Source organism: Mobula birostris, chromosome 7, assembly GCF_030028105.1.
Source record: "Mobula birostris isolate sMobBir1 chromosome 7, sMobBir1.hap1, whole genome shotgun sequence".
NCBI lineage: Eukaryota > Metazoa > Chordata > Chondrichthyes > Myliobatiformes > Myliobatidae > Mobula > Mobula birostris.
Window position 1 is genome coordinate 67931524 of NC_092376.1, and position 27965 is coordinate 67959488.

At 40.3% G+C, this 27965-nt stretch overlaps 1 protein-coding gene across 1 annotated transcript; it reads right to left on the reverse strand.

The window, feature by feature from the left end:
- Positions 1-56: 56 nt before the first annotated feature.
- ctsc (cathepsin C) lies at positions 57-27963 on the reverse strand. Its single transcript, XM_072263362.1, has 7 exons — positions 27724-27963; positions 16913-17058; positions 14159-14316; positions 10601-10756; positions 5516-5634; positions 2150-2281; positions 57-1369 (listed from the first exon to the last, which is right to left on the reverse strand). The coding sequence occupies exons 1-7, from the start codon at positions 27884-27886 to the stop codon at positions 867-869; spliced, it is 1377 nt and encodes a 458-aa protein (XP_072119463.1). The 5' UTR covers positions 27887-27963; the 3' UTR covers positions 57-866.
- Between the last annotated feature and the right edge of the window lie 2 nt (positions 27964-27965).

The following is a 27965-nucleotide window of genomic DNA, read 5'->3' on the forward strand; positions in this document are numbered from 1 at the left end:
TAAAAGAACAAAAGGCAATCACTTCAATTATCCAAAGGTTAGAAAACTCCACAATAAATGCTTTATCATTTTTATTGGAATAGATATATCATTTAAAAATATTGACAAAACACTTAGGTAACTAATAACCAAGTGCAAAATACCCATTTATAGATATATCAAGTCTTTGCACAAACATTCAGACGTTTGCCCAGCAACCTTAATAGAAAACACCTTACTGCCACAACCATATAAAAGGCACACACGCCAAAAAGATTTAAAAATTGATGTAAAACTGTATGATCCCTTTTAAAAAAGAGGCATTATCCAACTTAAATCACAGATATGATAACAGTAAATCCTGTCTGTCAAGAGCCAGATGAAGACACTAATATTTTAATCAGTGATTTAAGGCAATAATTTTGTATTTTTGCAGATCAGAGTTTGTTCCACAATCAACTGTTTTCATATTGCTTAAACTTAAGGCATGCCTGTCAACTAATTATTTTGAATTTTTAAAAACATCCTATATATTAAATTACAGATATGAAGATAGTATAGGTTTGCCTCAATTCAGATTATGCAAAAAAATTTTGCAATTAAAAAATAAACTAAATTTGAAAGTCATAAACATTCTTTAGTGCAGTATGATATTAAGGAAGTAACAAGTGCAACAATCATTTGGAAATCTGACCATTGTATTTCATAAAGCCAAATCATTGCCCAGCAGCTTTATAAGCAAAAACATTAAACACCAAATGAAGGTGGGGTAGCAATGCAAAAATCTTTTCAAAAGGCAAAACCTTTTCAAAAATATTTTAGAAATGAAAATCAAAATTCAGTTGGTTCTCCAGTTTGACTTTCAGCAAACATACAAGGTTACTCCTCTAAAGTTTAGGAATTGGGGAAGCAGCTATTGCAATGCTTTCAATTGCACATTCATCAGTGCCACGAAGGATTCGGAAGTAACCATTTTCTCCCCAAAATGTACCCCAGCTGTTCTTAACAATCCAATACTTCTCCTTTGTTTGAGAGTCTGTGCCATAGCCTACTAGCAGCACTGCATGATTAGTCAGCTCAAAAGGATTGAATGGATCATATAATCCACTATGGTGATAGATTCCTCCATGATAATGAAAAAAGTCATTGTGAACTTCAAAAGCAACAGATACAGGACCATTTTTAACCAGCTCAAGTTTCATTGCTGCTTCGTTACAAGCACCATAAAATCCTCCCACATAATAATACTGAGAAGTGTAATAATGGTAGCAAGATCTCTTCATGGTGCAAGGACTATCTCTTCCGATGTAAGGGAAGCAATCTTCTTCAACCACACCAAAATCTTGGGCATACTTTCCAGCAATCAAGTATGGAAATCCTCCCATACATCCTAGGTGAGATTAAAAAGCACAAGTTAGAGATCACTGAGTAAACTTGGGTGAAATTAAAAAAAGAGCAGCTACGACACCCACTTTCCCATCCTAGATTCAAGGTGCAAAATAAACAAAATTTAACTGTTAGCCTGCTAAAGAAACAAAACTACTGAACTAAACTCAAATTAGATACTAATTACATTGCAAATTATATAGTTTGTCTCATGTGCACATCTCATTTGAGCAACGCCACTGTGGATATATTTTCCCATTATATTAGAGATGTTCAATTTGCCTGCAGGTGGAGTGTTCTACACCCACGTACATCATTCAGGAAGTCCACCTTAAAATTCTAAAGTTAATGAAAGGTCACTGACCTAAAATATTACGTTTCCCTCTCTACACCAGGCCTACTAAGCATTCCCAGCACTTTCCATTTCAATTCAACTCTTAAAATGTTGGATGACTAATGAATACTGTAACCTTTCATGCCATCCCACAGTAACACAGGAGTTATTATCTGTATGCACAATGAGATCTATAAAAAGCAACTATACCAAACAATCATGCACTCACATTTTGATTAAAATAACCAATTTGACTGTGAAGTACAACACAATAAACTGACACAATCAGTCGAGTTTCAATACTTGAAGATAACATTCCTGATAACAAAATATATTAATTCATGCTTTGTAGCACAAGAATATCTACTTGAAATTGTTTTGCAAAGTCACAATCTAAAAACATGATCATAAAAAGAAATAAATTAAACATGACTGGTTTAAGTCAAATACCTTGTGAATAATTACTGCAGGATACTATCTGCTGAGTGCTTAGGATTGGTGTCTGTGTGTTGTTTGTCAAAATACGAATCCGAGCTTCCAGCATCCCCATAGAAGAAAATGAATAACAACTCCCACATGTGCCTTGAGTAGAAGAAAGAGGCAAGGTCAGGCAAAACAGTGAACAGAAACAAAACCATTAAATCTTTATTCAAACATTAGAGTGCAATATTAAAATTGACCAAAAAATGAATACTTCCCATTTCCCATACATGGAATCATTATTTTAAACCATTATACTGCAGCAGGAAAATGTACACATTTCTTCCTGGCACTACAAATCCCTTATCCTGGCAGCTGCTTTTCAAACATGACAGCAGCTGGAAGAGCTGCAGACAACCTAATTAAATGTGGTTTTGTGAAAAGCTGTTGGCATGAATGTGGCATGCAGCAGTAGTCCAATTTAGATAATTTGACAAGGACATAATCCGGCTACACACTCAGTGACCACTTTATTAAGAACAATTGCACATCTGCTCATTCATGCAGATCAGGCAATCATGTGGCAGCAACTCAATGCATAAAAACATACAGACATGGTCAAGAGGTTCAGTTGTTGTTCATAACACATATTAGAATGGGGAAGAATTCAATCTAAATGGCTTTGACTGTGGAATGATTGTTGGCATCAGATGGGGTGGTTTGAGTATTTCAGAAACTGCTGATTTGCTTGGAATTTTTAAGAGTTTATAGAAGATTGTGTGGAGAAACAAAACAAATCCAATTTAGCAAGTCCCCTGACGTCCAGCAATTGCAAAGGCATCAAACAGCACAGCAGCCAATCCAAGTATTCACATAGGGAAATTGGATAGCAAACCAAAACTTCAAAAAAAAAAAAAAAAAAAAAAAAAAAAAAAAAAAAAATGCACAGATGATTAAAGCAGAAATGAAACTAAAGGCACTTCTTTGCTGCAAGGAAGACAAAGTTTCTTTTCAGGTTAGAGTTTACTAACTAATAACAATGGTACAGGATGTCATTTTAACTCCTCACTAGGGCCTCATAACTTGTGTAATATTTTCCAAGAAATATTACAAATACTCCAAATGCACTCAGTTCAAATGATTTAAGCTTACTCTTGGTGAGCAAGGTTGCAAGCAGCACATTTCGGTGGCTTGCTGGATTCCTGCAACAGAACTAGCACTTTGCATTAATGTACAGATGTACATTAAACAAATTGCTTTTGTTTTGAGTGTATGGAGTTGATTATAATTTAAACTACAAAATCAATGATTCCTTGGGTTCATTATTAAATTTAAAAAATTCTTTATCTTCTAACATCTATAATTATTCTAAGAATGCTAATGGATGTTCTGCAAATAAAGGTTGAGTGCCCTTTATACAAAAATTCAAAAATCTGTAAACCTCCAAAACCCCAAATTTTTTTTGAATGCTGACATGACACCAAAAGCAGAAAATTCCAAAAGGCTCTGAGGAAGTTCCAGGCAACTCACAGGTCTCTGCACACCACAGACAATTCTGAGAAGTGACCTGACATCTGTAATGAACAGAAATTTATGAAAAATAGAAAAACTGCATAAAGCAAAAAATGAAGTTCTTGATCGTGTATCGTTAGCATTGGAGTGAACACATGCTGATCATGAAACAAGCAAAGATCTATCAACAAAGTGAAGGTAATTGTAAACGTTCAGGGGCTGGTTGCAGAAATTTATGAAAAAGCAAGGCATTAAATTTTCAAAGTGTCTGTTGATCAGGAAAGTCTAACACCAGAACAAGTCTACGATGCTGATTGTTTTCATACTTTACATAAAAACCAAAAATGTAAAATATATATACAGTGCACTGTAAACTTTTAATTAAACATGGCATTGTAAGTGGGGACTGAAAGCTGGTAGCATGAAAATTCAGAGTCGGAAATGATGGCAGTCAAACACAAATATAAAAATATGAACAATAACCCAAAACATGGTTTTAAAGTTAACTGTTTCAACACTTAAATTTCAGAATACAAAATTGAATGTAGCTCATTACTTTTAAATAATCAAACTGCTTATGCCAATCTCATCCATGATCACTATTCAACTACATTTAAAAGAATTCAAAAAACTTCTCAGTTTATATATACAAATTATGCTATTGGTTCAACTGATTAAGTGTGTATCAATAAAATTGAAACCTTAACAAAGTAAAAAAAAAAAAAATCCAAAGTATAATGTAGCTCTAGACTCCAAAATATTGCCACTGCAAAAAGAAAATCAGTAAAGATCTTGCAATTAGTTCCACAGTTGATGATTATACAGTTTAATTCTATTCGTAGCTCCTCAAATAATGAGGCAGTCTTTGCCAGCAGGGAGGCAAAAACATAAGACAGATTACTGGCTGGCATTTGTGTGGCATAAATGTTACTGGCCATGCCTAACATGAGAGAGGGTGAAGGTGCAGAGGAGATTCACTGAGATGTTGGATTGGATGACCTTAGTTTGGAGAGATTGGATAGGCTGGGTGTGCTTTCCCTGCAGTGAAGGGAGTTGAAGGGCAACCTGATAAAGGTGCATGAAATTATAAAAGGTGGATAATGCCACAGTGGGCTTTGTGATAGAAAAATAAGCAAAGCAAAGGATGCTACCATCAAATATCATAGTTTAATAATCCATTACTCACTCCCTATAATAAATGTTTTCTCCCAATGAGAATATAACACTTCCTGCATTAATCATCTTTGCAGATCTCAAATAGACTGGCTGCTGACAACTCTACTAAACTGTAGGCAATTTTGTGATGCAAATAATTCACGGTAGAAACTAGATCATTGTCACTTTCTGGCATCCCTTGATTTTCTTAGTATCCAAAAATCTTTCAGTCTCATACTCAGCGATTAAGCCTCCACAGCTCCTTGGTTAAGAACTCCAGAGACTAACGTACAGGTAAAGAGATTTATTCTCATGTTACTCCTAAATGGCCATCCCAACCAGTGAAACATCACACTCTGTCTCCATGTCATAAGAATTTTGTATGTTTCACTGAGATCATCTTTTATTCTTCTGAATGAGTTTTGGTAGGTTCTGCTTAATAATCAATAGATAATCTTCCTTATCAAGGATCACTGGTTTATTTCATGTGCTCCCTCTTTTGAAACCATTGGGTTGAAAGATGAGATCTAGTCATAGAATTCCAGGTGTAGTTTATCAAGGTCCTAAATAATCTCAACAAAATATTTTGGCAAGCTTACTAAGGGTGCCAAAAATACTTTATCTCCTCCTTTCACTTCTGCTACATATCATTTCACTGCATAAATGTAGCAAAAGCATAGGCAAATCTTACTTTTAACTTTTTAAACTTCTAAACACAATCGGACTTACCTTGATTTCGAACTGGAGTAACATAATTGACTCCATCTACATCTCTCCAGTCCCATGATTCTGGCAAAGAATTTGCAAGCTTCAGTACTTCCTCCGACACAGGCGCAGGCTTTGGACGTCTATCAAAGAACAACTAATCACTATGGAAAAATATCAGCTTGCATAATCAAGCATCCTTACTCTCTATTTTTAAAGCCGAATTATTTTGAACACAAGATGAAAGTGGTTTTGATTTCCTTACTTTAAGATCTCTTCATTGAATTTGTTCTGTGTTACAAAATATAGGCTATTTAAATAACCATTGCAGAAAGAATACAGTGTTTCAAGTAGTGACCAAGTTAGCAATTTAAAATTATTTGAAAAACAAATTTTAGACCACAGATATAGGAGCAGAATTAGACCATTCAGCTCTGTGTCTACTCTGCCATTCTATCATGGCTGATTCATTATTCCTCTCAACCCTATTCTCCTGCCTTCTCCCCGTAACCTTTGATGGCCTGACAAACCAAGAACCTATCAACCTCTGCTTTAAACATACTTAATGACTTGGCATCCACAGCCGTCCATGGCAATGAATTCCACAAATTCACCATCCTCTTGCTAAAGTAGTTTCTTCTCATCTCTTTTCCAAATGGACGTCCCTCTGTTCCGTGGGTGTGCCCTCCGGTTCTAGATTCACATGGTATCAGAGACATACCATACCACTCCGCATCCATTCTGTCTAGGCTTTCAATATTCAACAGGCTTCAAGGAGATCCCCCCTCATTTCTCTAAACTCCAGCAAGTACCAGCCAAGAGCTAACAAATGATCCTCCTATGTTAACCCTTTAATTCCCAGAATCATTCTCATGAATCACCTCCAGACCCGCTTCAACACCAACAAATCTTTTCTTAGATAAGGGGCCCAAAACTACTCGAGTGCAGTCTGACCAATGCCTTATAGTTTCAGCATCACATCCTTGCTCTTATATTCTAGTCCTCTCAAAACAAAAGTTAATATTGCATTTGCTTTCTTTACCAAGGACTCAACCTGCAAGTTAACCTTTAAGGAATCCTGCACAACAACTCCCAAGTCCTTTTGCACCTCTGGATTTTGAATGAGCTCAAACAGTGGCGGTGTTCCTCAACCTTGCACTGCGGTCCATTCTGACTGAAGGATATAAGAGCACAAGGTACAGAAACTGCAGCAAGCTACTTAAACATTCATACCTGTTCCACCTTTCAACAGGGTCATAGTCAAGCTTCTACCACAATTTGCTCATTTCTCTTAACATCAAAATAGCTACTTACCTCCATCTTGAATGTTCAATAACTGACCTCCACAGCCCACTTAGTTACAGATTAAGTACTCACTACACAGAAAATAAAATTCTTCTCAATTCTGTTTTGAATAGTAAATCTTTGTTTTGAGACAGACTCTTTATTCTAGGCCAATGGAAGCATTGGCACTGCATCTACACAGTTTTTAAATCTTTCAATAGGATCAACTCGTTCTTCTAAATGGCAAAGAACAATTTGTATCTGCCAGTTCTAGGAATCAGATTTATAAACCTGTACAGCTTTGAATTGCAGAAACGAGAAGAGATGGAGACCTTAATCCAGTGTAGGTGATCCCTGTATTACAGAGGCCAATTGGGTTGTGTTCCTATGAAATGTTTCACAGGGCTGAGGAAGGGGAAAACAGAAGTAAATCAAAAGATAGCATGCAATAGAGATTATAGAAAGAACAGGCAGGAGATGAGGCTTAATCAAAGCCAGTGGCATGAGTTACAGGGCATTAGAGGTATGTTGCAGTTAAATCAGAAAGCAACAAATACTGGAATGAGTGCTGTGTTTGAATGCACACAGCATAAGGAATAAAATGAAAGATCTTGAAATTCAGCTACAGATTGGCAAATATGATGTTGTGGCCATCTCTGAAACTTGGCTAAAGGATGGCTGCCATTGGGAGCTGAACGTCCAAGGATATACAGTGTATTGGAAAGATAGGTTAGCAGGTAGAGGGGGTGGTGTGGCTCTGTGTACAAGAAATAATATTAAATCATTGGAAAGAGATGACATAGGATTGGAAGATGTAGAGTCTCTATGGGTTGAGTTAAGAAATGGCAAGGGTAAAAAGAACCATAATGGCAGTTGTATACAGGCCTCCAAACAGCAGCCAGAATATGGATTACAAATTGCAGCAGGAGGTAGAAAAGGCAATGTCATGATAATCGTTGGGGATTTTAACATGAAAGTGGATTGGGAAAACCAGGTCAGTACTGAACCTCGAGAGAGAATTTGTAGAATGTCTAAGGGATAGCTTTTTAGAACAGCTTGTTGACCCCACTGGGGGAAATCGGCTGTGCTGGATTGGTTGTTGGGAAATGATCCGGAGATGATAAGACAGTGCAAGGTTAAGGAACCCTCAGGGAACAGTGATCACAATATCTTGGAGTTCACATTGAAATTTGAGGGGGAAAAAATAAAATCCGATATGTCGGTATTTCAGTGGAATAAAGGAAATTACAATGGCATGAGAGGGAAACTAGCCAAAGTTGACTGGAAAGGGACATTTGCAGGAAAGACAGCAGAGCAGCAATGGCTGGAGTTTCTGCGAAAAATGAGGTAAGTGCAAGACAGATTTATTCCAAATAAGAAGAAATTTTCAAAGAGGAGGACACTATCGTGGCTGACAAGTGAAGTCAGAGCCAAAGTAAAAGCAAAAGGGAGGGCATACAAGGAAGCCAGAGCTGGTGGGAAGATAGAGGATTGGGGAGCTTTTAAAAACTTGCAGAAGGAAACTAAGAAGGTCACTCAGAAGGAAAAGATGAATTATGAGAGGAAGCTGGCGACTAATATCAAAATAGATACTAAAAACTTTTTTCTTAAAAGTATATAAAGGGTAAAAGAGAGTTGAGGGTAGATATAGGACCAATACAAAATGAGGCTGGAGATATTGCAATGAGAGATGCAGTTATGACAGTGGAAGATGTCTGCAGTATACCAGACATTCAAGAGTGTCAGGGAAGTGCAGTTTCTGCAGTGAAAGTTATGACTGAGGTGGTGCTCAGGAAGCTTAAAGGTCTGAGGGTGGATAAATCTCCTGGATCTGATGGAATGCACCCTTGGGTTCTGAAGGAAGTAGCTGGAGAGATTGCAGAGGCATAACGATGATTTTTCAAGAATTGATGGATTCTGACATTGTACTGGATAACTGGAAAATTGCAAATGTTATTCTGCTATTTAAGAAGGGTGGGAGGCAGCAGAAAGGAAACTATAGACCTGCTAGCCTGACATCAGTGGTTGGGAAGTTGTTGGAATTTATTGTTAGGGATGCGATTACCTGGAGGCACATGACAAGATAGGCCAAAGCCAGCATAGTTTCCTGAAAGGAGAATCCTGCCTGACAAACTTACTACAATTCTTTGAGGAAATTACAAGCAGGTCGAGAAAGGAGATGCAGTTGACATGGTGTACTTGGATTTTTAGAAGGCCTTTGATAAGGTGCCACACATAATGCTGCATAGCAAGATAAGGGCCCGTGGAATTACAGGAAGTTACTAGCGTGGGTGGAGCATTAGCTGATCGGCAGAAAACAGAGAGGGAATAAAGGAATCCTATTCTGGCTGCCTGCAGGTTACCAGTGGAGTTCCACAGGGGTCACTGCTTTTTACAATGTATGTCAATGATTTGGACTACTGTATTAATGGATTTATGGCCAAATTTGCTGATGATACAAAGTTAGGAGCAGGTACTGTTGAAGAAACAGAGAGCCTGCAGAGAGACTTAGATAGTTTAGGGGAATGGGCAAAGAAGTGGCAAATGAAATAAAATGTTGGAAAATGAATGGTCATGCACTTTGGTGGAAGAAATCAATGGGCAGACTATTGTTTAGATGGGGAGAGAATTCAAAATGCAGAGATGCAAAGGGACTTGGGAGTCCTTGTGCAAGATACCCTAGAGTCAGTTGTGAAGGCGGCGAATGCAATGTTGGCATTCATTTCTAGAAGTTATAGAGTATAAGAGCAGGGATGTGATGTTGAGGCTCTATAAGGCACTCGCGAGACCACACTTGGAGTATTGTGTGCAGTTTTGGGCTCCTTATTTTAGAAAGGATATACTGACATTGGAAAGGGTTCAGAGAAGATTCACAGGAATGATTCCAGGAATGAAAGGGTTACCATATGAGGAACGTCTGGCAGCTCTGGAGTTCAGGAGAATGGGGGGGAGGTGGGGGTGGGGGGGGGGGGTGAGGAATCTCATAGCAACATTCTGAATGTTAAAAAGCCTGAACAGATTAGATATGGCAAAGTTATTTCCCCATGGTAGGGGATTCTAGGACAAGAGGGTATGACTTCAGGATTGAAGGATGTCCTTTTAGAATTGAGATGCGGAGAAATTACTTTAGTCAGATGGTGGTAAATCTGGAATTTGTTGCCATGAGCAGCTGTGAAGGCCAAGTCATTGGGTGTATTTAAGGCAGAGATAGATAGGTTCTTGATTAGCCAGGGCATCAAAGGGTATGGGGAGAGCAAGGGAGTGGGGCTAACTGGAAGAAATGGGTCAGCCCAAGATTGAATGGCAGAGCAGACTCAAATGGGCCAAATGGCCTACTTCTGCTTTTATATCTTATGGTTATGTATCACAAAACCTCATTACCCAAGTACGCAAGTAATGAGTAGTAAAAAAAGTTTATTTTTAAACCCCTCAAAAATATCATGAATAAATTTTACTCCATACATCAGATATTTTGGTAGTGATTTGCAAATTTTATAAGTGCCAATTTCTATTACCCAAATTGCCATAACACAGGGGTCATCTATACAGGATTGGGTGATGCAAAACTGAAGCAGTGTGCATTGGAGATGCAACTAACCGACTGCAGAAGTACATCAGCACAAGTGGAAGCAATACTTTCTTTGAAGTTTTCCTGGATCGCGTGTTGGTGAAACACAGCTACAACGCACATTCAGGGAACAAAGTCAGAGACTTAGAATTTTGCAAATTCAATACAATCTTACAAGCAACATTCACATTTTTACAGACATTTACATTACTCTATCTGAGAAAGGCTACCTTTGATGTAACAGTACCAAAACCTACCTGGGGACCCGTGAACCAAGACCACCAGCACGCTTAATTAAGTCAAGAATTGTGAATCTCTCATATTCTTCATAAACCACCGCAGTCCAAGATTTTTGAACTGTGTTTATTGCTTTCACAAAATCCACATCAGACTTGTATGGTCTCTGAGACAGGCTATTGAAGATAGAGGTGGGGGAAGAAACAGATCAATTAAAAGAATTCCAAACTTATAAAGGATAATACATACTTAATTTGCTCAAACATTACAAAGCAAAATCCTTCACCTAGACTGGGGAATGTAAAGAGAAAAAACAATGTCAAAAATGTTAACAATAAACTGTATGGAAACATTTACAATTATATAGGAAAAACAACACCAAGTTATTCAAAGTAATAAAAGAGAATAAAAGGATCCTTTTCTGGTCGGCTGCCAGTTACTAGTGGTGTTCTGCAGGGGTCGGTGTTGGGACCACTTCTTTTTATGCTGTATATAAATGATTTAGATGATGGAATAGATGGCTTTGTTGCCAAGTTTGCAGATGATACAAAGACTGGTGGAGGGGCTGGTAGTATTGAGGAAACAGGTAGGTTGCAGAAGGAATTCAACAGATTAGGAGAATGGGCAAGAAAGTGACAAGTGAAATACAATGTTGGAAAATGCATGGTCACGCACTTTGGTAGTAAAAGTAGATGTGCGGACTATTTTCTAAATGGGGAGAAAATCCAGGAATCTGAGATGCAGAGGGATTTGGGAGTCCTTGTGCAGAACACCCTGAAGGCTAACTTGCAGGTTGAGTCTGTGGTAAGGAAGGCAAATGCCATCTCAACATTTATTTCAAGAGGCCTAGAATACAAGAGCACTGGTGAGGCCTCACCTCGACTATTATGAACAATTTTGGGCCCTTCATCTTAGAAATGATGAGCTGGCATTGAAGAAGGCCCAGAGGAGGTTCACAAGGACAATTCCAGGAATGAAAGGTTTATCATATGAGGAACATTTGATGGCTCTGGGTCTGTACTCGCTGGAATTCAGAAGGATAAGCAGAGGGGAAATCACATTGAAACCTTTCGAATGCTGAAAGGCCTAGACAGAGTAGATGTGGAAGGGATGCTTCCCATGGTGTGAGAGTCTAGGACAAGAGGGCATCTCCTCAGGACAGATGGGCACTTATCCTGAGATAACAGATGCTGAGAAATTTCTTTAGCCAAAGGCTGGTGAGTTTGCTACATGCAGCTGTGAAGGCCAGGTCCTTGGATGTATTTTGACAAAGATTGATAGGTTCTTGATTGGACATGGCATCAAAGGTTATGAGGAGAAGGCCAGGAACTAGGGTTGAGGAGGAGATAGAAAAAAAAAGGATCAACCATGATTGAATGGTGGAGCACACTCAATGGGCCAGATGGCCTAATTCTGCTCCTATGTCTTATGGTCTAAAATTACCTACTCTAGTTCCTCATACTCCTTCTATTTCCCATTAGTAGCTTTAATGCAAAGGTTTTCTGTGTCCCAACTTTATCTGGGACTTGGGAAGGCCTTCCTCCTTCCTTTGCACATAAACATATTTTCCATTTGGAATTGAATTTTCTATAGATCAAAAAAATTATAAAATGCTGTTTTGGAAACTTTCAGAAGGTGATTGTGCTAAACATTTCTTTTTAAATTACAGCATTTTAGAACTGCTTTTCCTACAAGTGCTTTATACAATCAACTGCCAAAATAATGTATAATGTAATAAATTATACTAATTTATTAATTTATTTCATTTCAATAACATTCACTTTGGCAGTAGTGCCATATTCTTATGACAAAAATAAAAAAGGTCAGGTCTTCAATATTTACATTATTGGATGCTGAAGAATGGAAATTTATTCTGCCCATGAACAGGAAGCAAGCAATACAATCTACAAATGCCAATGTCCTAATCATAGAAAGAAAGCAACACAATTCCAAAAAAGGAGAACTACTTAATATCACTTTACCTTAGCCAAGATCCTACTATTACCATACTAAGGAAAATTATGCTTTACTATTATTCTTAGAAGCCTTTGCCATATGGCTGTTTATTTAGCAACACAGGGTGGTGTAGACCCTTTGAGCCATGCCACCCCAGCTACTATACAACCTGATCACAGGACAATTTATAATGACAAATTAACCCCTCCGGTGTGTTTTTGCACTCTGGGAGGAAACTGGCACACGCAGGGAAAACCTATGCATTCTGCAGGGAAGAACATAGAGATTCCTTACAGTATAGTGTAGGATTTGAACTCCAAACTACCCCAAGCTGTAACAATACTACTGCTATGATTCTGGGCTCACTATTTTAAATTATTAAAATAATTAAACATTATTTAATTATTAAATTCAACAGCGTTTCTCTCATTTTAGTTACTACAACCTTAATTCCCGTATTTTATCTTCAACTATATTAAATAACTGCCCTCATTTAAAATTGCTCTTGATAGCAAAACGCCTCAGCAACACCTCTTCTTCATCCCAGTGATATTCCACAATTCACATGTTTCATTGTAACTTTCTGCTCCTCAGCTTCCATCATTCATTCTCAATAAGTGACACAGCTTCATGAAATCACCTACTTTACTATGCCACCTTCACACTCTTGTTCTCGACTGTTGTTCCCATCACACTCAAAAGATATTTTAATAAAAGAAAACCTAATTACAACCTGCAGGCGAGAAGAAATTTCAGAAGAGAAGAAATTTCAATAACACTCCAATTTTTAGAGGTGTCAAGCTACCTGGCCAAGTATACAATTGAATTTCTTCCTCAAAATGAAATCACAGTAATGTTTATGTTACATTTCGATAATGGTCTACACATGTTAGAAGATCAAGTCTGTCTTTACTTGCAATATCTACAGGTTGCTTCATTCAATACGTGTTAGGAACTTGAAACTTGCTACATCCTGCTGTGTGTTACCTTGCTGACAGATCAAATATGAAATGGAAATGGAGCATAACTTTTGCAATGTATTAATGGACTCCAGTTTCACCACAGAAGTAGTATCTTTTTTTTTTAAATAAAAAAGTTAAAACCGATTCAAGAACATATTATATTTTACAATACTGTGGAATTTTAAGTTGTTTTTCCTCTCCCCCCACCCTGAAATTGCAGCAGGGAATCTAACAGCATCTTCTGTTAAGCTTAACCTTGGAGGTTGATGCAAACAGATAGCTGGGGTGAGTACCCACAATCTTAAACAACAAAACACAAATACTGGAAATTAATGCAAACGGACTAGTGCAAGTGGGAGGAATGTCAAATTAAAACACAAAACCTGAAAAAGGAATGGAAAACGGATTGAAAATGACATTAGACACTTTAAAATTACCCTAAAATTCCAAAAGCACGTCTCTCTTTAGATTATAATTTCTGGTCTCAGGCAAAATTAGTGGCAATCACTGCAAACTGTTTTACAATTAGCACCAAATTGGAATCTGCATAAAGAATTTGCTTTAAGGGTGCTATTATTTCAACAGTGGTGCAGAAACGGAATGTGTACATGCCAAAAGAACTTCTTTCATTTCATATTTAATTAATAATAATTTGCTTACCGTAATAGGTCTCTCTCTGAATGAACTGTGTTAGTTCTTACATTCCTGGCTTTCTTCTTCCCAAAGAAGCAAGCCCAGTTTCGACCCAATGAATCATGCACCCATCCTGGCAGTGTTTCATGACAGTAGCTAGTTACATTTGTGCCTTGTTTCTTGTACTATTAATAGTTAAAGGGCCAGGCAGGAGGGAAAATAAAATATAATATATATTTGTAAGTAGTGCAAGGCTATCCATACAGTAAACTGATTTTTTCCCCCCCAATCACACACATATCATTTTTAAAATTAATCCACATACATAAAGCATCATATCTCAACACTTCTCTTCAATGTTATGTCTATTTTAACTCTTTTTCTGTTCAATATTATTCATCCTGCATGATGTTGAACTTTTATAATATGTAGTCAGGAGACGCTACATACATTTAGGACCTTTACATGAGAACACAATGAATTAAATTCAGCTAAGTCCATTAAGTAGTACATGAAAACCAAACAGGGAGGTCAGACTGCACACTTAGGGAGTGATTTTACATAACTTTAAGTTGTGTGTTATGTGTATTACTGTGTTTTACACCCTGGTTTGGAGAAATGTTCTCATTTCTATATACATTATATACACGCATATAAATGACAATAAACTTGACTTGATGATGGGGTACAAACAAGCAAAGGAGACAAATGATAGCCTGACTAGGTAGTTGCAAATAACATGTGCAATGGAAATTATCTGAAGTCTAAAAGATGACAGAATCCGACTGCAAGTATCAGCAGAAAACTAGGACTGGTATAGACAAAAGACAAATTAAATGCAAGAGGATGTTAATTAAGAGGGAGGTGTGACAAATTTACAAAAAAGGTTGATGATGATGGGAAAAACACTATACAGAAACACAAAGAACTATAAACCCTGGTCTTCGGCTATGTCCACACTATGCCGGATAATTTTGAAAACAAAGCTTTTTCTCTTCGTTTTGACCTTCCGTCCACACTGAAATGGCGTTTTCATCCCCCAAAAATGGAGATTTTGAGAAAACACTCTAACAGTGTGTAAATTTGAAAACGATTGCTTTGCATTGTAGTGTAGACGGGGTAAACGGAGAGATTTAAAAACGTCATGACAACACCACAACAACAATGCTTTTTCTGCTTCTGCTTGGTACTGCGCAAGCACTGCCGTACGGCTGTTATAACGCACAGTCGGTGTGAATGGCGTAAGAGTTAAATTGTAAAGTGAGCTTTTTTGACTAGATCCCCTAAGTTGATTTGATTGAGTCTATCTTTAAAAATATTAATGTCAGAAATACTGCGCAGGTCTGGCGGCAGAAGATTGCAATCTCCCGTTGATCTTGCGTAGAGGACGGCTTCATGCGTGTGTTGTTTACTTCAGTGTCTACGTTAATAGTTTGTTTGGAATTAAACATCTCTGCTGCTTTGCAGCCGTGTGTAACTCGCAGAAACAGCTCAACTTCACTGTCTGTCTAAACGAAGAACTCCAGTCTGATTTTTCCAGCGGAGATTTTCTTTGTATTCCTCGAAGAGATTGTTGAAAACTTTCTTTCACTGTTGCTGTTGGTACTCTAGTTTTATTCTCTGGAAATAGCACAACGCCGCCATGGAAACATAAGTATTATACCGTTTCCTCTTCGCTTGTTTAGTAGATTTGCCCAAATATCTGTTTTGGTGTGGACAGAGATATTTTGAAAAACGCGTAGTGTGGACGCCTGTCGTTTTTACTCGAAACCGGCGTTTTCAAAATTATCTGGTCTAGTGTGGACGTAACCTTAGTCTACTTCAGTTGTGTGAACTAAGGACCAACACAAATGTGAGAGAGTACAAGTTGATCAGCTGATGCTAATAACAGGTAAAACTGAGATGTCCTTCTTCATTGGTGGATCTTGAATGCATACTCTCCATATTACAACTCATTTTCTGGAATCATTACTTAGGTTTTGTGCAGTATTGGAATGCCAGCTTTAATTTGTTGCTTTGAGTCATGGGCAAATGTTCATATTTTCCCATTGTCAAACATCATTACCTCAGTTTTACTCCAATAATTTTCCACAACACAAAATTCCTCACTGCATATGCTCTGACAAACTATCTCCTGCTAGAAATGCACCAAAGGAAACTTAAAAGACATTTGTATTATTTCTACCACCCTTTACTTTTGTAAGCAATCATGACTAGCAGTGTAACAGCTATGGCAACTTGTCCTGTAATGATGTCCTGTATTATTTGAATTCACTTTGAATTTTAAATGAAGGTTGTTTGCAAATCATCATCACAATAAAAAGATTACATATGTTTAGTAAAATACACAGGAGTTTTGGACAGAATTCTGGAAAATTCCTTGCTCATTCAGAAATTTAAACCACTAACTTTATGGGCCTGCATTCCAACATTTCCCCCCCAACAGGTATTGTCATGTGGTGAAAATCTCATCCAACAGCAATACTGGATTTCATCACACGCGATCAAACCATAACCAAATACTGTATATGATCAGATAATTGCAGAAATGTTAATGGACAGCTGAATATTGACCAGGGGACCAGGAATACTGCCCTGCTCTTTAAGTGCATCTCTTAAGCCCTTTGAATCTACTTAAAGGAGACATCAAGTCATTGTTAAACCTCATCTAAAGTTTACAATTGAAGTCTACATGAACTCAAGATCAGAGGCAAGTGAATCATATGAACAATATGCATTTATTTGAGCAGATTTCATTATGTTTTAAAAACTGAGACCAACCTTAAAAAAACCAAACCATTTGTAATTACCAAGAACCACTTCAAAACCTTGGTTGTAAATTAATGTGAAGAAGCCAAATGTTCCATCTTCTCTTTCAGCAGTATCAAGCTTCTGGAGATGTACAGTCACAGTTTTTATTGGAGGACCTATGCAAGAAAAATCATAGAACTTTTAATTAATAAACTGTAAGTGCAGTGTTTGAGCAAAAGCACCAAGAGTTTGGCTTTGATGAGCTTTTGCTGAGCCTAAAAATTAAGTTTTTTTTTTCCTTAAAATTATTCTTCTAGTTAGTGTAGCTGGGATGGCTGCTTCTCCTTCAGGATGTAGGAGATGAAGAATGCTCATAGCTTTCATGATGTCTGTGAGAAGTGTGCCCAGATGCAGCTCCAGACTGACTTGATAAAGAAACTAGAACTGGAACTGGATGTACTTAGGATCATCCAGGAGGCTGGTCGCATCACAGATGAGAGATTTAGTGAAGTAGTGAAAGCTGCAGGCTGTTGGAAAACTATCAAAAAGGTAGACAAATAGTGCAAGATTCTTGTGGAATCCAAAGCAACCCAAATAAAATGCTGGAGGAACTCAGCAAGTCAGGCAGCATCTATGGAAATGAATAAAGAGTCAACATTTCAGGCTGAGACCCTTCATTAGGACTGGAAAGGGCTAGTTGTATTACCATCTGGTACAGGAATTGCAACCATCAGATCGCAAGATCCTGCAGGATAACGGACTGCTGCAAACATCATTGGGGTTTCTCTCATTCTACACTGGTCACTTTACATCTTTAATTGCTGCTATTTGAAATATTTATACGACTGCTTGTTTTACTGTAGTGCCAGTAACATTATACTGTCTTACACAAGAGTGCACTTTATGTCAACCTGTCAATTTTCAGGCTATGCCACTCAGGGACAAACTAATAATTATTTTGTGATTGTATAGAACATAGATAGTACAGCACAGTACAGGCCCTTCAGCCCACAATGTTGTGTTGACCCTTAAACCCTGCCTCCCATATAACCCCCCCCCCCACACCTTAAATTCCTCCTTATACCTGTCCAGTAGTCTCTTAAACTTCACTAGTGTATCTACCTCCACCACTGACTCAGGCAGTGCATTCCACGCACCAACCACTCTGAGTAAAAAACCTTCTTCTAATATCCCCCTTGAACTTCCCACCCCTTACCTTAAAGCCATGCCCTCTTGTATTGAGCAGTGGTGCCCTGGGGAAGAGTGGACAGCCAGCACCTCTATCTATTCCTCTTATTATCTTGTACACCTCTATCATGTCTCCTCTCATCCTCCTTCTCTCCAAAGAGTAAAGCCCTAGCTCCTTTAATCTCTGATCATAATGCATATTCTCTAAACCAGGCAGCATCCTGGTAAATCTGCTTTGTATCCTTTCCAATGCTTCCACATCCTTCCTACAGTGAGGCGACCAGAACTGGACACAGTACTCCAAGTGTGGCCTAACCAGAGTTTTATAGAGCTGCATCATTACCCCTCGACTTTTAAACTCTATCCCTCGATTTATGAAAGCCAACACCTCATAAGCTTTCTTAACTACCCTATCAACTTTCAGGGATCTGTGGACATGTAACCCCAGATCCCTCTGCTCCTCCACACTACCAAGTATCCTGCCATTTACTTTGTACTCTGCCTTGGAGTTTGTCCTTCCAAAGTGTACCACCTCACACTTCTCCGGGTTGAACTCCATCTGCCACTTCTCAGCATACGTGCTGGATTGTAACTATATGTACTATGTTTTGTACCTTGGCCCCAGAGAATGATGTTTCACTTCGCTATAATAAATGGTACGGCTGAATGACAATAAACTTAAAATTGATCTGACTTGTCTTGAAAAAGGGGGCAGAAATCAGAATAAGGAGGAGGGAAAGGGGATCGAGTACAAACTAGAAAGTTATAGGGTGAAGCCAGTGAGAGGGAAGGTAGGTGGGTGGGGGAGGGGGATGAAGTGAGAAGCTGGGAGGTGATAGGTGGAAAAGATAAAGGACTGAAGAAAAAGGAATCTGCTAGGTTAGATTAGATTAGGGAGGGACGGGAGGAGGAGGGGCACTGGATGCACCTGAAGAGAAGGGGTAAAAGGGGAGCCAGAATAGGGAATGGAAAAAGACAGAAGGCAGAGAGGGAGAAATTACTGTAAGTTAGAGAAATTGATGTTCATGCCATCAGGTCGAGGCTATCCGGAACAGAAAATGAGGTGTTATTCTTCTGACGTGACAGTACCATTTTAGATGGTAGCAGGGAAGGGTGAAGACAAGCAGGGCTTTAGTGACAAGAGGCCTATTACGGTCAGTCAGCAGAATCTGTATATTCAAGAGACTCCAGGATGGTGCTATGCCTCCTTGTTGCCAGGGTCAGGGGTGTCTGAGCCATTACAGAACATTTGAGGAGCAGCCAGAAGTTATTGTGTATGCTGGCACAAATGACATGGATAGAAAAAGGAATGATGTTCTGTGGAGTGAATATTGGGAATCACTAAAGGTAGAAAAGCAGTTCCTTGAGGGCAGTAATTTCTTGATTATTCCAAGAGCTATGTGCTATGAGGGCAATAACAGGATACAGCAGAAGAGTTGGTTCAAAAGGCAGGGATGCATATTTTTGAACCACTGGAATTTCTTCTGGGACAGAAGTGACCAAGAGGGATAGGCAGCACCCGAACTGGATGGGCTCCAATATCCTAGCAGGTAATTTGTTTATACTACTAGGGAGCAGGTAGATTGGCGGGGGGTGGATATCTGAAGTAGCAGTGAAGCAGATTGGAGGCTGAACGTTGACACAGAAATGAAAGTCAATCGAAGCATAAAGTCAGGGAGTGGAAGGGATGCGAGAAAGGAGGGTATCATGACCAGTCGGTCTGTAATAAAGTAAAGCCAGGAGAAAGATAATGGAAGCAATGGCGCAGAGGGGTTGAAATGTGTTTATTATAATGCAAGGAGTATTACAGGTAAGACAGATGAAACCTAGAGCATTCATCAATGCATGGAACTATGATGTTGTGGCCTTTGCAGAGATCTGATAGAGAGGAGGACAGGACTAGCCTCTTAATGTTCTACAGCAGCGGTCCCCAACCACCGGGCCGCGAGGAAACAATATGATTTGGCGATATGAGTCAGCTGCACCTTTCCTCATTCCCTGTCATGCCCACTGTTGAGATCGGACACACGCGAGGTCATTACCTACGCGTCATCCACGTCAGTGCAGGAAGAAGATCAACTCCTCGAGCCTGCAAATGACGGCGGGCTGAAAAGTATGTTTGACATAACATCTCTGCCGGCATTCTGGATCAAAGTCAAGGCTAAATATCCTGAGATAGCCATGAAAGCACTGAAAACGTTGCTTCCATTTCCAACATATTTCTGCAATGAATGCAACGAAAACTATATTACTAGATTAACTAATTAAATTAGATTAAATTGTGGAGTAGACCGGACATGAGGAACCCCCTTCGAATATCGGTGTCTCTTATCACCCCTCGATGGTACCGTCTTGTTGCAGGGAAACAAGTCCAGGGCTCCCACTGATTCAGCGATATTGGTGTGTTGCAATGATTTTATATGTTCATACGGAGAAAATATGTGCTGTGTGTTTAATATCCAAACATTAATTAAAATGTGATGATGCTATTGACTTATAAGTGACTTATATAGCCACATAACAATTGCAGCACGGAAACAGGCCATCTCTGCCCTTCTAGTCCGTGCTGAACGCTTACTCTCACCTAGTCCCACCAACCTGCACTCAGCCCATAACCCTCCATTCCTTTCCTGTCCATATACCGATCCAATTTTTTGTTAAATGATAATATCGAACCTGCCTCAACCACTTCTACTGGAAGTTTGTTCAACACTTACTTCAAGCTCCCCTGTCCTCCCCTGATAATTGACATCACTATATTCATGCGAGGAAAATATGCGCTGCATGTTTAATATTAAATTCGTTAGATAAACCCTTTTAGAAATGAAATTGTGCATTAGCCACTTATCACCTATATTCCAGTCGTGATTAACACCCCCCCCCGAACAGAATCGCCGAAAACGGTTTGTAGAGAAAAAAAAAATCAGCACGTACACGCATGCGCACTGGTGCCCGCGCAAGGCTTCATGGTTATTGTAGTCTTTCTCGGGGCAAACACAACGTATTTGACTGCTACGCTTGTCCGTTGGCAACCTTACCCCCTCGCACCACTCCCCCCCCCCGTTGGCCAGTCCGCAAGAATATTGTCAATATTAAACCGGTCCGCGTCGCAAAAAAGGTTCAAGGGGTTTTAATGTTTTAGAAGAGATTACAGGAGGAGGGAAAGGAGAACGAGATGCATTACTAATCAGAGAGAATTGCACAGCTGCACTCAGAGCAGGCATAATAGAGGGCTCATCCACTGTTTATATGGTAGAATCCAAAAATAAGAAAGGTATAGCCACTCCGACAAGAATATTCCTTAGAGCCACCCCCATTTAAGGGTAATCCTGGAAACAACAAACCAGTGAGTCTCCTGTCAGTCATAGGGAAGCTATTGGAGAAGGTTCTTAAACTTGGGATTTGAGCATTTGCAAAGCATGACATTCAATATGGCTCTTGCAGTGCAAGTTCTGTCTAACTCATTTGAGTTTTTTTGAGCAGGTGATCGACGAAGGTAGAGGAGCAGATGTTGTACTACATGGTTTTAATAAGGCATTTGACAAAGTCCCCAATACTAGGCTCATCCAGAACATGAAGATGCAGGAGATCCACAATGACATTTTAACAGGTGGTGCTGCAAGGTGAAGACCCTTAACATCTGGAACACGCCCTCCTCACATTATTACCCACACTCAATATTTTCACAACAGCTTCTTCCCCTCTGCCATCACATTCCTGAATGGTTCACAAATCTCGTCACGAACACTACCTTGTTATTGATCATTTGCACTATTTACTTTTGTTGTTTATAGGTTGTTCACTGTGCTGCTGCTGCAAATCAACAAATTACATTGTATGTCAGTGATAATAAACCCAATTTTGATCGTGGATTCAGAATCAGCCTGCCCACAGAAGACAGAGGGCAATGGTCAACGGATCTTACTCTGTCAGGAGGCTCACATCCAGGGATGTTTCACAGACGTGCACCTCTGCTGTTTGTGACAGTATGTAAAGCATTTAAATAAGAAAAAGTGGATTAGTAAATTTGCAGATGACAAAGACAGGTAGTGTTGTGGAAGTGTAGAAAACAGTCAAGAGAGATAGTGGGATTATACACCAGTTCAGATACAATTGGGAAAGTGACAGGTGGATCCAGACAAGTGAGGTATTGTATTGCAGAATATCAAATATAAAGGAAAAGTACACAGTTAATGGCAGTACCCTTAACAGCACTGATGTACCACGGGAGTCCAGAACTGATTGAAAGCACCCATGCAATCCGATCGGACGGTATGTTTACTTCTATTAGTCAAGGCATTGAATCAAGTGCCAGGAAGTTATTTGCAGCTATTTAGGCCAGTGGTCCCCAACCACCGGGCCGCGGACCGGTACCAGGCCGCAAAGTATGCGCTAACAGGCTGCCAGGAAACGATGTGATTTGGCTATAGGAGTCAGCTGCACCTTTCCTCATTCCTGGACTTATTTCCTGGCACAATTTACATATTACTATTTAATTATTTATGGTGCAACTGTAACAAAAACCAATTTCCCCCGGGATCAATAAAGTATGACTATGACATTCCCTGTCACGCCCACCGTTGAGCTTGAGTGCAGTGAGGTCATTACGCACACATCATCCATGTCAGCGCAGGAAGGAGATCAATGATGGCGGGCTGAAAAGCATGTTTGACATAACATCTCTGCCGGTATTCTGGATCAAAGTCAAGGCTAAATATCCTGAGATAGCCATGAAAGCACTGAAAACATTGCTTCCATTTCCAACATATCTCTGCAATGAATGCAACGAAAACTAAATTGCAGAATAGACTGGACATAAGGAACCCCGTTCGAGTATCGCTGTCTTCCATCACCCTTCAATGGGACTGTCTTGTTGCAGGAAAACAAGCCCAGGGCTCCCACTGATTCAGCGATATTGGTGTGTTGCAATGATTTTATATGTTCATACGGGGAAAATACGTGCTGTGTGTTTAATATCCAAACGTTACTTAGAATGTTATGATGCTATTGACTTATATAACCATATAACAATTACAGCACGGAAACAGGCGATCTCTGCCCTTCTAGTCTGTGCCGAACGCTACTCTCACCTAGTCCCACCGACCTGCACTCAGCCCACAACAACCTTCTGTTCCTTTCCTGTCTATATACCTATCCAATTTTTCTTTAAATTACAATACCGAACCTGCCTCTACCACTTCTACTGGAAGTTTGTTCAACACTTACTTCAAGCTCCCCGTCCTCCCCTGATAATTGACTTATCACTATATTCATGCAAGGAAAATATGCGCTGTGTTTAACATTAAATTCGTTAGATACACCCTTTTAGAAATGAAATTGAATGCATTAGCCACTTATCACCTATATTGCGTTTGTGATTAACACCCACCCACCCCCCAGCAGAATCGCCAAAAACGATTTGTAGAAAAAAATTGGCACGTACACGCATGCGCACCGGTGCCCGCGCAAGGCTTCATGGTCATTGTGGTCTTTCTCGGGGTAAACTCAATGTATTTGACTGCTACTCATTGGCAACCCTCCCCCCCCTCCCCCCCCCCCAGTTGGCCAGTCCAAGAATATTGTCAATATGAATCCGGTCCACAGTGCGAAAAAGGTTGGGGACCCCTGATTTAGGCCACATCTGGAGTATTATATTCAATTCTGGTCACCTCATTGCAAGAGGATACAAGGCTCCAGAGAGGGAACAATAGAGGTTTACCTGGATTACACCACAAGACACAGGAGCAGAATTAGGCCATTCTGCCAGTAAGTCTGCTCTGCCATTTCATCATGGCTGATCCTTTTCCCTCTCAACTCCATTCACCTGCCTTCTCCCTGCAACCATTCACACCCTGACTAATCAGGAACCCATCCACTTCTACCTTAAATACGCCCAATGACCTGATCTCACAGCCATCTGTGGAAACAAATTACACAGATTTGCCACGCTCTGACTAAAGAAACTCTTTCGCATTTCCATTCTAAATGGATGTCCTTCTATTCTGAAGCACTGCGCTCTGGCCCTAGACTCTCCCATCATAGGAAAAACGCTCTCCACATCCACTTGATCTAGGCCTTTCAACATTCGATAGGTTTCAAATAGGTCACCTCTCATTCCTCTGAAATCCAGGGAATGTAGGCCCAGAGCCATCGATCGCCATTTCATTCCTGGAATCATTCTTGTGAACTTTGTGGATTAGAAGGCATGTGCTATAATGTGAGATTGGACAAACTAAGTTTGTTTTCTCTGCCACAGCAGAGGCTAAGAGACCTAAAACCACCACTCTACTCCATCTAGAAAACTTGTCACCAGACTGAACCAGTTCCCCTCCATCACCACTCTCATCCATCTAGTGGAACCTGTCCTCACTCTTAATAATTTCTCCTCTGGCTCCTCCCACTTCATTCAAACAAAAGGTGTAGCCATGGGCACTCACATGGGTCCCAGCTAAGCCAGCCTGTTTGTTGGCTACATGGAACAGTCCATGTTCCAATCCTACACTGGTGTCTGCCCCCCACTTTCCTACGCTGCATTGCTGCTGATTCCTGCACCCATGCTGAGCTTGTCCATCTCATCAACTTTGCCTCCAACTTCAAATTTACCCGGTCCCTTTCCAACACCTCCCTCCACTTTTTCGATCTCACCTTCACTATCTCTGGAGACAGCTTATCTACTGATGCTATTATAAACCCATGGACTCTCACAACTACCTGGACTATACCTCTTCCCACCCTGTTACTTTTAAAAACACTGCCCCTTTCTCTCAATTGCTCCGTCTCTGCCACATCTGCTCTCAGGATGAGGCTTTTCATTCTAGAATGAAGGAGATGTCCTCTTTTTTCAAAGACGGGCTTCCCTTCCTCCACCATCAATGCTGTCCTCAACCGCCTCTCTTCCATTTCACATACATCTGCTCTTAACCCATCCTCCTGCCCCCCTACCAGGGATAGGGTTTCTCTTGTCCTCACCTATCACCCCACCAGCCTTCGCACCCAGCACACAATTCTCCTGAACTTCTGCCACCTTCAACTCGATCCCACTACCAAGCACATCTTTCCCTATCCCCATTTTCTACTTTCCACAGGGATTGCTTCCTACTCGACTCCCCTGTCCATTGATTGCCCTCCTGGCACTTATTCCTTCAAGTAGAACAAGTGCTACACCTGCAGCTAAACCACCTCCCTCACTACCATTCAGGAACCCAAACAGTCCTTCCAGGTAAGGCGACACTTCACCTGTGAGTCTGTTGCTGTCATGTACTGTTACCAGTGCTCCCAGTGTGGCCTCCTGTACATCAGTGAGACACAACGTAGATTGGGAGACCGTTTTGCCAAGCACCTACGCTCCATCCACCAGAAGAAGCAGGATCTCCCAGTGGCCACCCATCTTAATTCCAGTTCCCCTACGTCAATCCATGGCTTCCTCTACTATCTCTGAAAGTTGCCGCACACATAGATAGGGTAGCTAAGAAAGCTGAGGGATAGAGTTTAAGAGTCGCGAGGTAATAATGCAGCTCTATAAAACTCTGGTTAGGCCACACTTGGAGTACTGTATCCAGTTCTGGTCCCCTCACTATAGGAAGGATGTGGAAGCATTGGAAAGGGTACAAAGCAGATTTACCAGGATGCTGCCTGGTTTAGAGAGTATGCATTACGATCAGAGATTAAGGGAGCTAGGGCTTTACTCTTTGGAGAGGAGGAGGATGAGATGAGACATGAGACATAGAGGTATACAAGATATTAAGAGGAATAGATAGAGTGGACAGCCAGCACCTCTTCCCCAGGGCACCACTGCTCAATACAAGAGGGCATGGCTTTAAAGGTAAGGGGTGGGAAGTTGAAGGGGGATATTAGAGGAAGGTTTTTTTTAAACTCAGAGAGTGGTTGGTGCATGGAATGCACTGCCTGAGTCAGTGGTGGAGGCAGATACACTAGTGAAATTTAAGAGACTACTAGACAGGTATATGGAGGAATTTAAGGTGGGGCGGGGTATATAGGAGGCAGGGTTTAAGGGCCAGCACAACATGGTGAGCTGATGGGCCTGTACTATTCTATGTTCTATCTCGATGAGGCCACTCTCAGGCTGGAGGAACAACACCTTATATTCCGTCTGGGTAGCCTCCAACCTGATGGCATGAACATTGATTTCTCGAACTCCCGGTAATGGCCCCCGCCCACCCCACTCCTTCACCAATCCCCATCCCCTTTTCCCTCTCTCACCTTATCTCCTTGCCTGTCCAACATCTCCCTCTGGTGCTCCTTTTCTTCCCCCCCCCCACTTTTCTTTCTTCCATGGCCTTCTATCCCCATCAGACTCCCCCATTCTCCAGCCCTGTATCTCACCAATCAACATCTCTGCTCTTTACCTCATACACCCCCCCCCCGTTTCACCTGTCACCTTGTGTTTCTCTCTCCCCTCCCCCACCTTTTAAATCTACTCATTTTCTTCTCTCTAGTCCTGCCGAAGAGTTTTGGCCCGAAACGTCGACTGTATCTGTTTTCCATAGATGCTGCTAGGCCCAAATACCTGTGTTGCTCGGATTTCCAGCATCTGCAGATTCTCACTTGTTGTTTGTGATAGAAAAGTTTACAAGATTACAAGGTTTAGACATTGCTTTAAGAGTATCTCCCTCCCCCCCCCCATTTTCAAAATGCCTAATTAGTAGAGGGCATGCATTTAAGGTGTGAAGAGAGCAAATTCAAAGGAGATATGCAAGACAAGTTTTAGGTATCTAGAATGCACTACCAGAAGAAGTGGTGGTGGTAGATACCACTGAGATGTTTAAAAGGGCTTGCAGATTGCCACGTGAATATGAAAAGCATGGGGGGGGGGGCAGAAGGAATTAGATCTCAGTTGTTAAATTAGTTTGACAAAATATCATAGGCCAAAGGGCCTGTTCCTGTGCTGTGAGCCCAATTTTCTCATTTTCTTTTTGTTCTACAAGGAATGATTCTTCAAGTTGGAAAACGATAAATTCCTCTTTTTAGTACAAGTGTTTTTTTTAAAAAAACAAAGGAGATCAGGATATTTCTCAGAATTACAATGGCTTCAGGGAGCACAGGGTGGTTTAAACATTACAATTTAAACATGACTTTATAATAAACCACTAAACACCCCCATACAAGACATCCATAAAAGTGCTTAAGTTTCGGGTCGAGACTGATTCAACTCTATCCTTTCAGTATTTTTGTTCCACATTCCAGCATCTACGGTCAGGTTTTTTCATGTTAGCTTCTTGTGCATAGATTCGCTTTCACAGTTCCGCTAAAAGCAAAATCGACGCGCCTAAACAACTAAGGACATCTCTGTCCCATTACTGAGTCAAATTGTCTGTGGTCTATTCCTATCTGACAAAAGTGAGTTGTTCTTTTTCTCATTAAAAAAGTACAGCAATTAAAAGTTATATGGTCATACCACTAAATCAGAACAGACAATTATCGCAGAAATCAGTGATATCGTTTGGTGGTTTGAGACTTTTCAACGTGTTTGCAGCTCTCCAGGAAGTTTAAGCAGTTTATCGATCAGGGACTAGTTACATGTTTGTAAAGTTAACCATTAAAATTTCAGATTATTAACATAAATCGTCCTACAAGTAGATTTAAGAAAGCAGCCGATTCGGTGAAGTTTTACAGAGAGTTTGTGTTAAACTCACCCATGCTGGAGCAATCAACATTTCTGTCCTGCCCTTCCTGCCCAACATGAAACACCCAGGTACCTAGCAAATCTTCGTAAGAACAGTTGGCCGGCGTATCTGCGAAAGTGGAGCCCGTGGAGAGCACGATGAGGAAAGACAGAACACACAAATACCACACCATGGTTCAAGCTACAGGCACCCACATCGTACGGCGCTTTTACCGGAGCGGGTCATGTGACCGACATGGTCTGGTGACCGAT

What these genes read in the sequence shown, in the direction of transcription:
- ctsc (XM_072263362.1), bottom strand. Translation starts at nt 27,886, where the DNA reads ATGGTGTGGTATTTGTGTGTTCTGTCTTTCCTCATCGTGCTCTCCACG. An exon ending in TACTCCAGTTCGAAATCAAG is followed by an intron (nt 2,282 to 5,515) that starts GTAAGTCCGATT and finishes CTTCTACTCAAG; the next exon opens with GCACATGTGGGAGTTGTTAT. An exon ending in CTGCAGTAATTATTCACAAG is followed by an intron (nt 1,370 to 2,149) that starts GTATTTGACTTA and finishes AATCTCACCTAG; the next exon opens with GATGTATGGGAGGATTTCCA.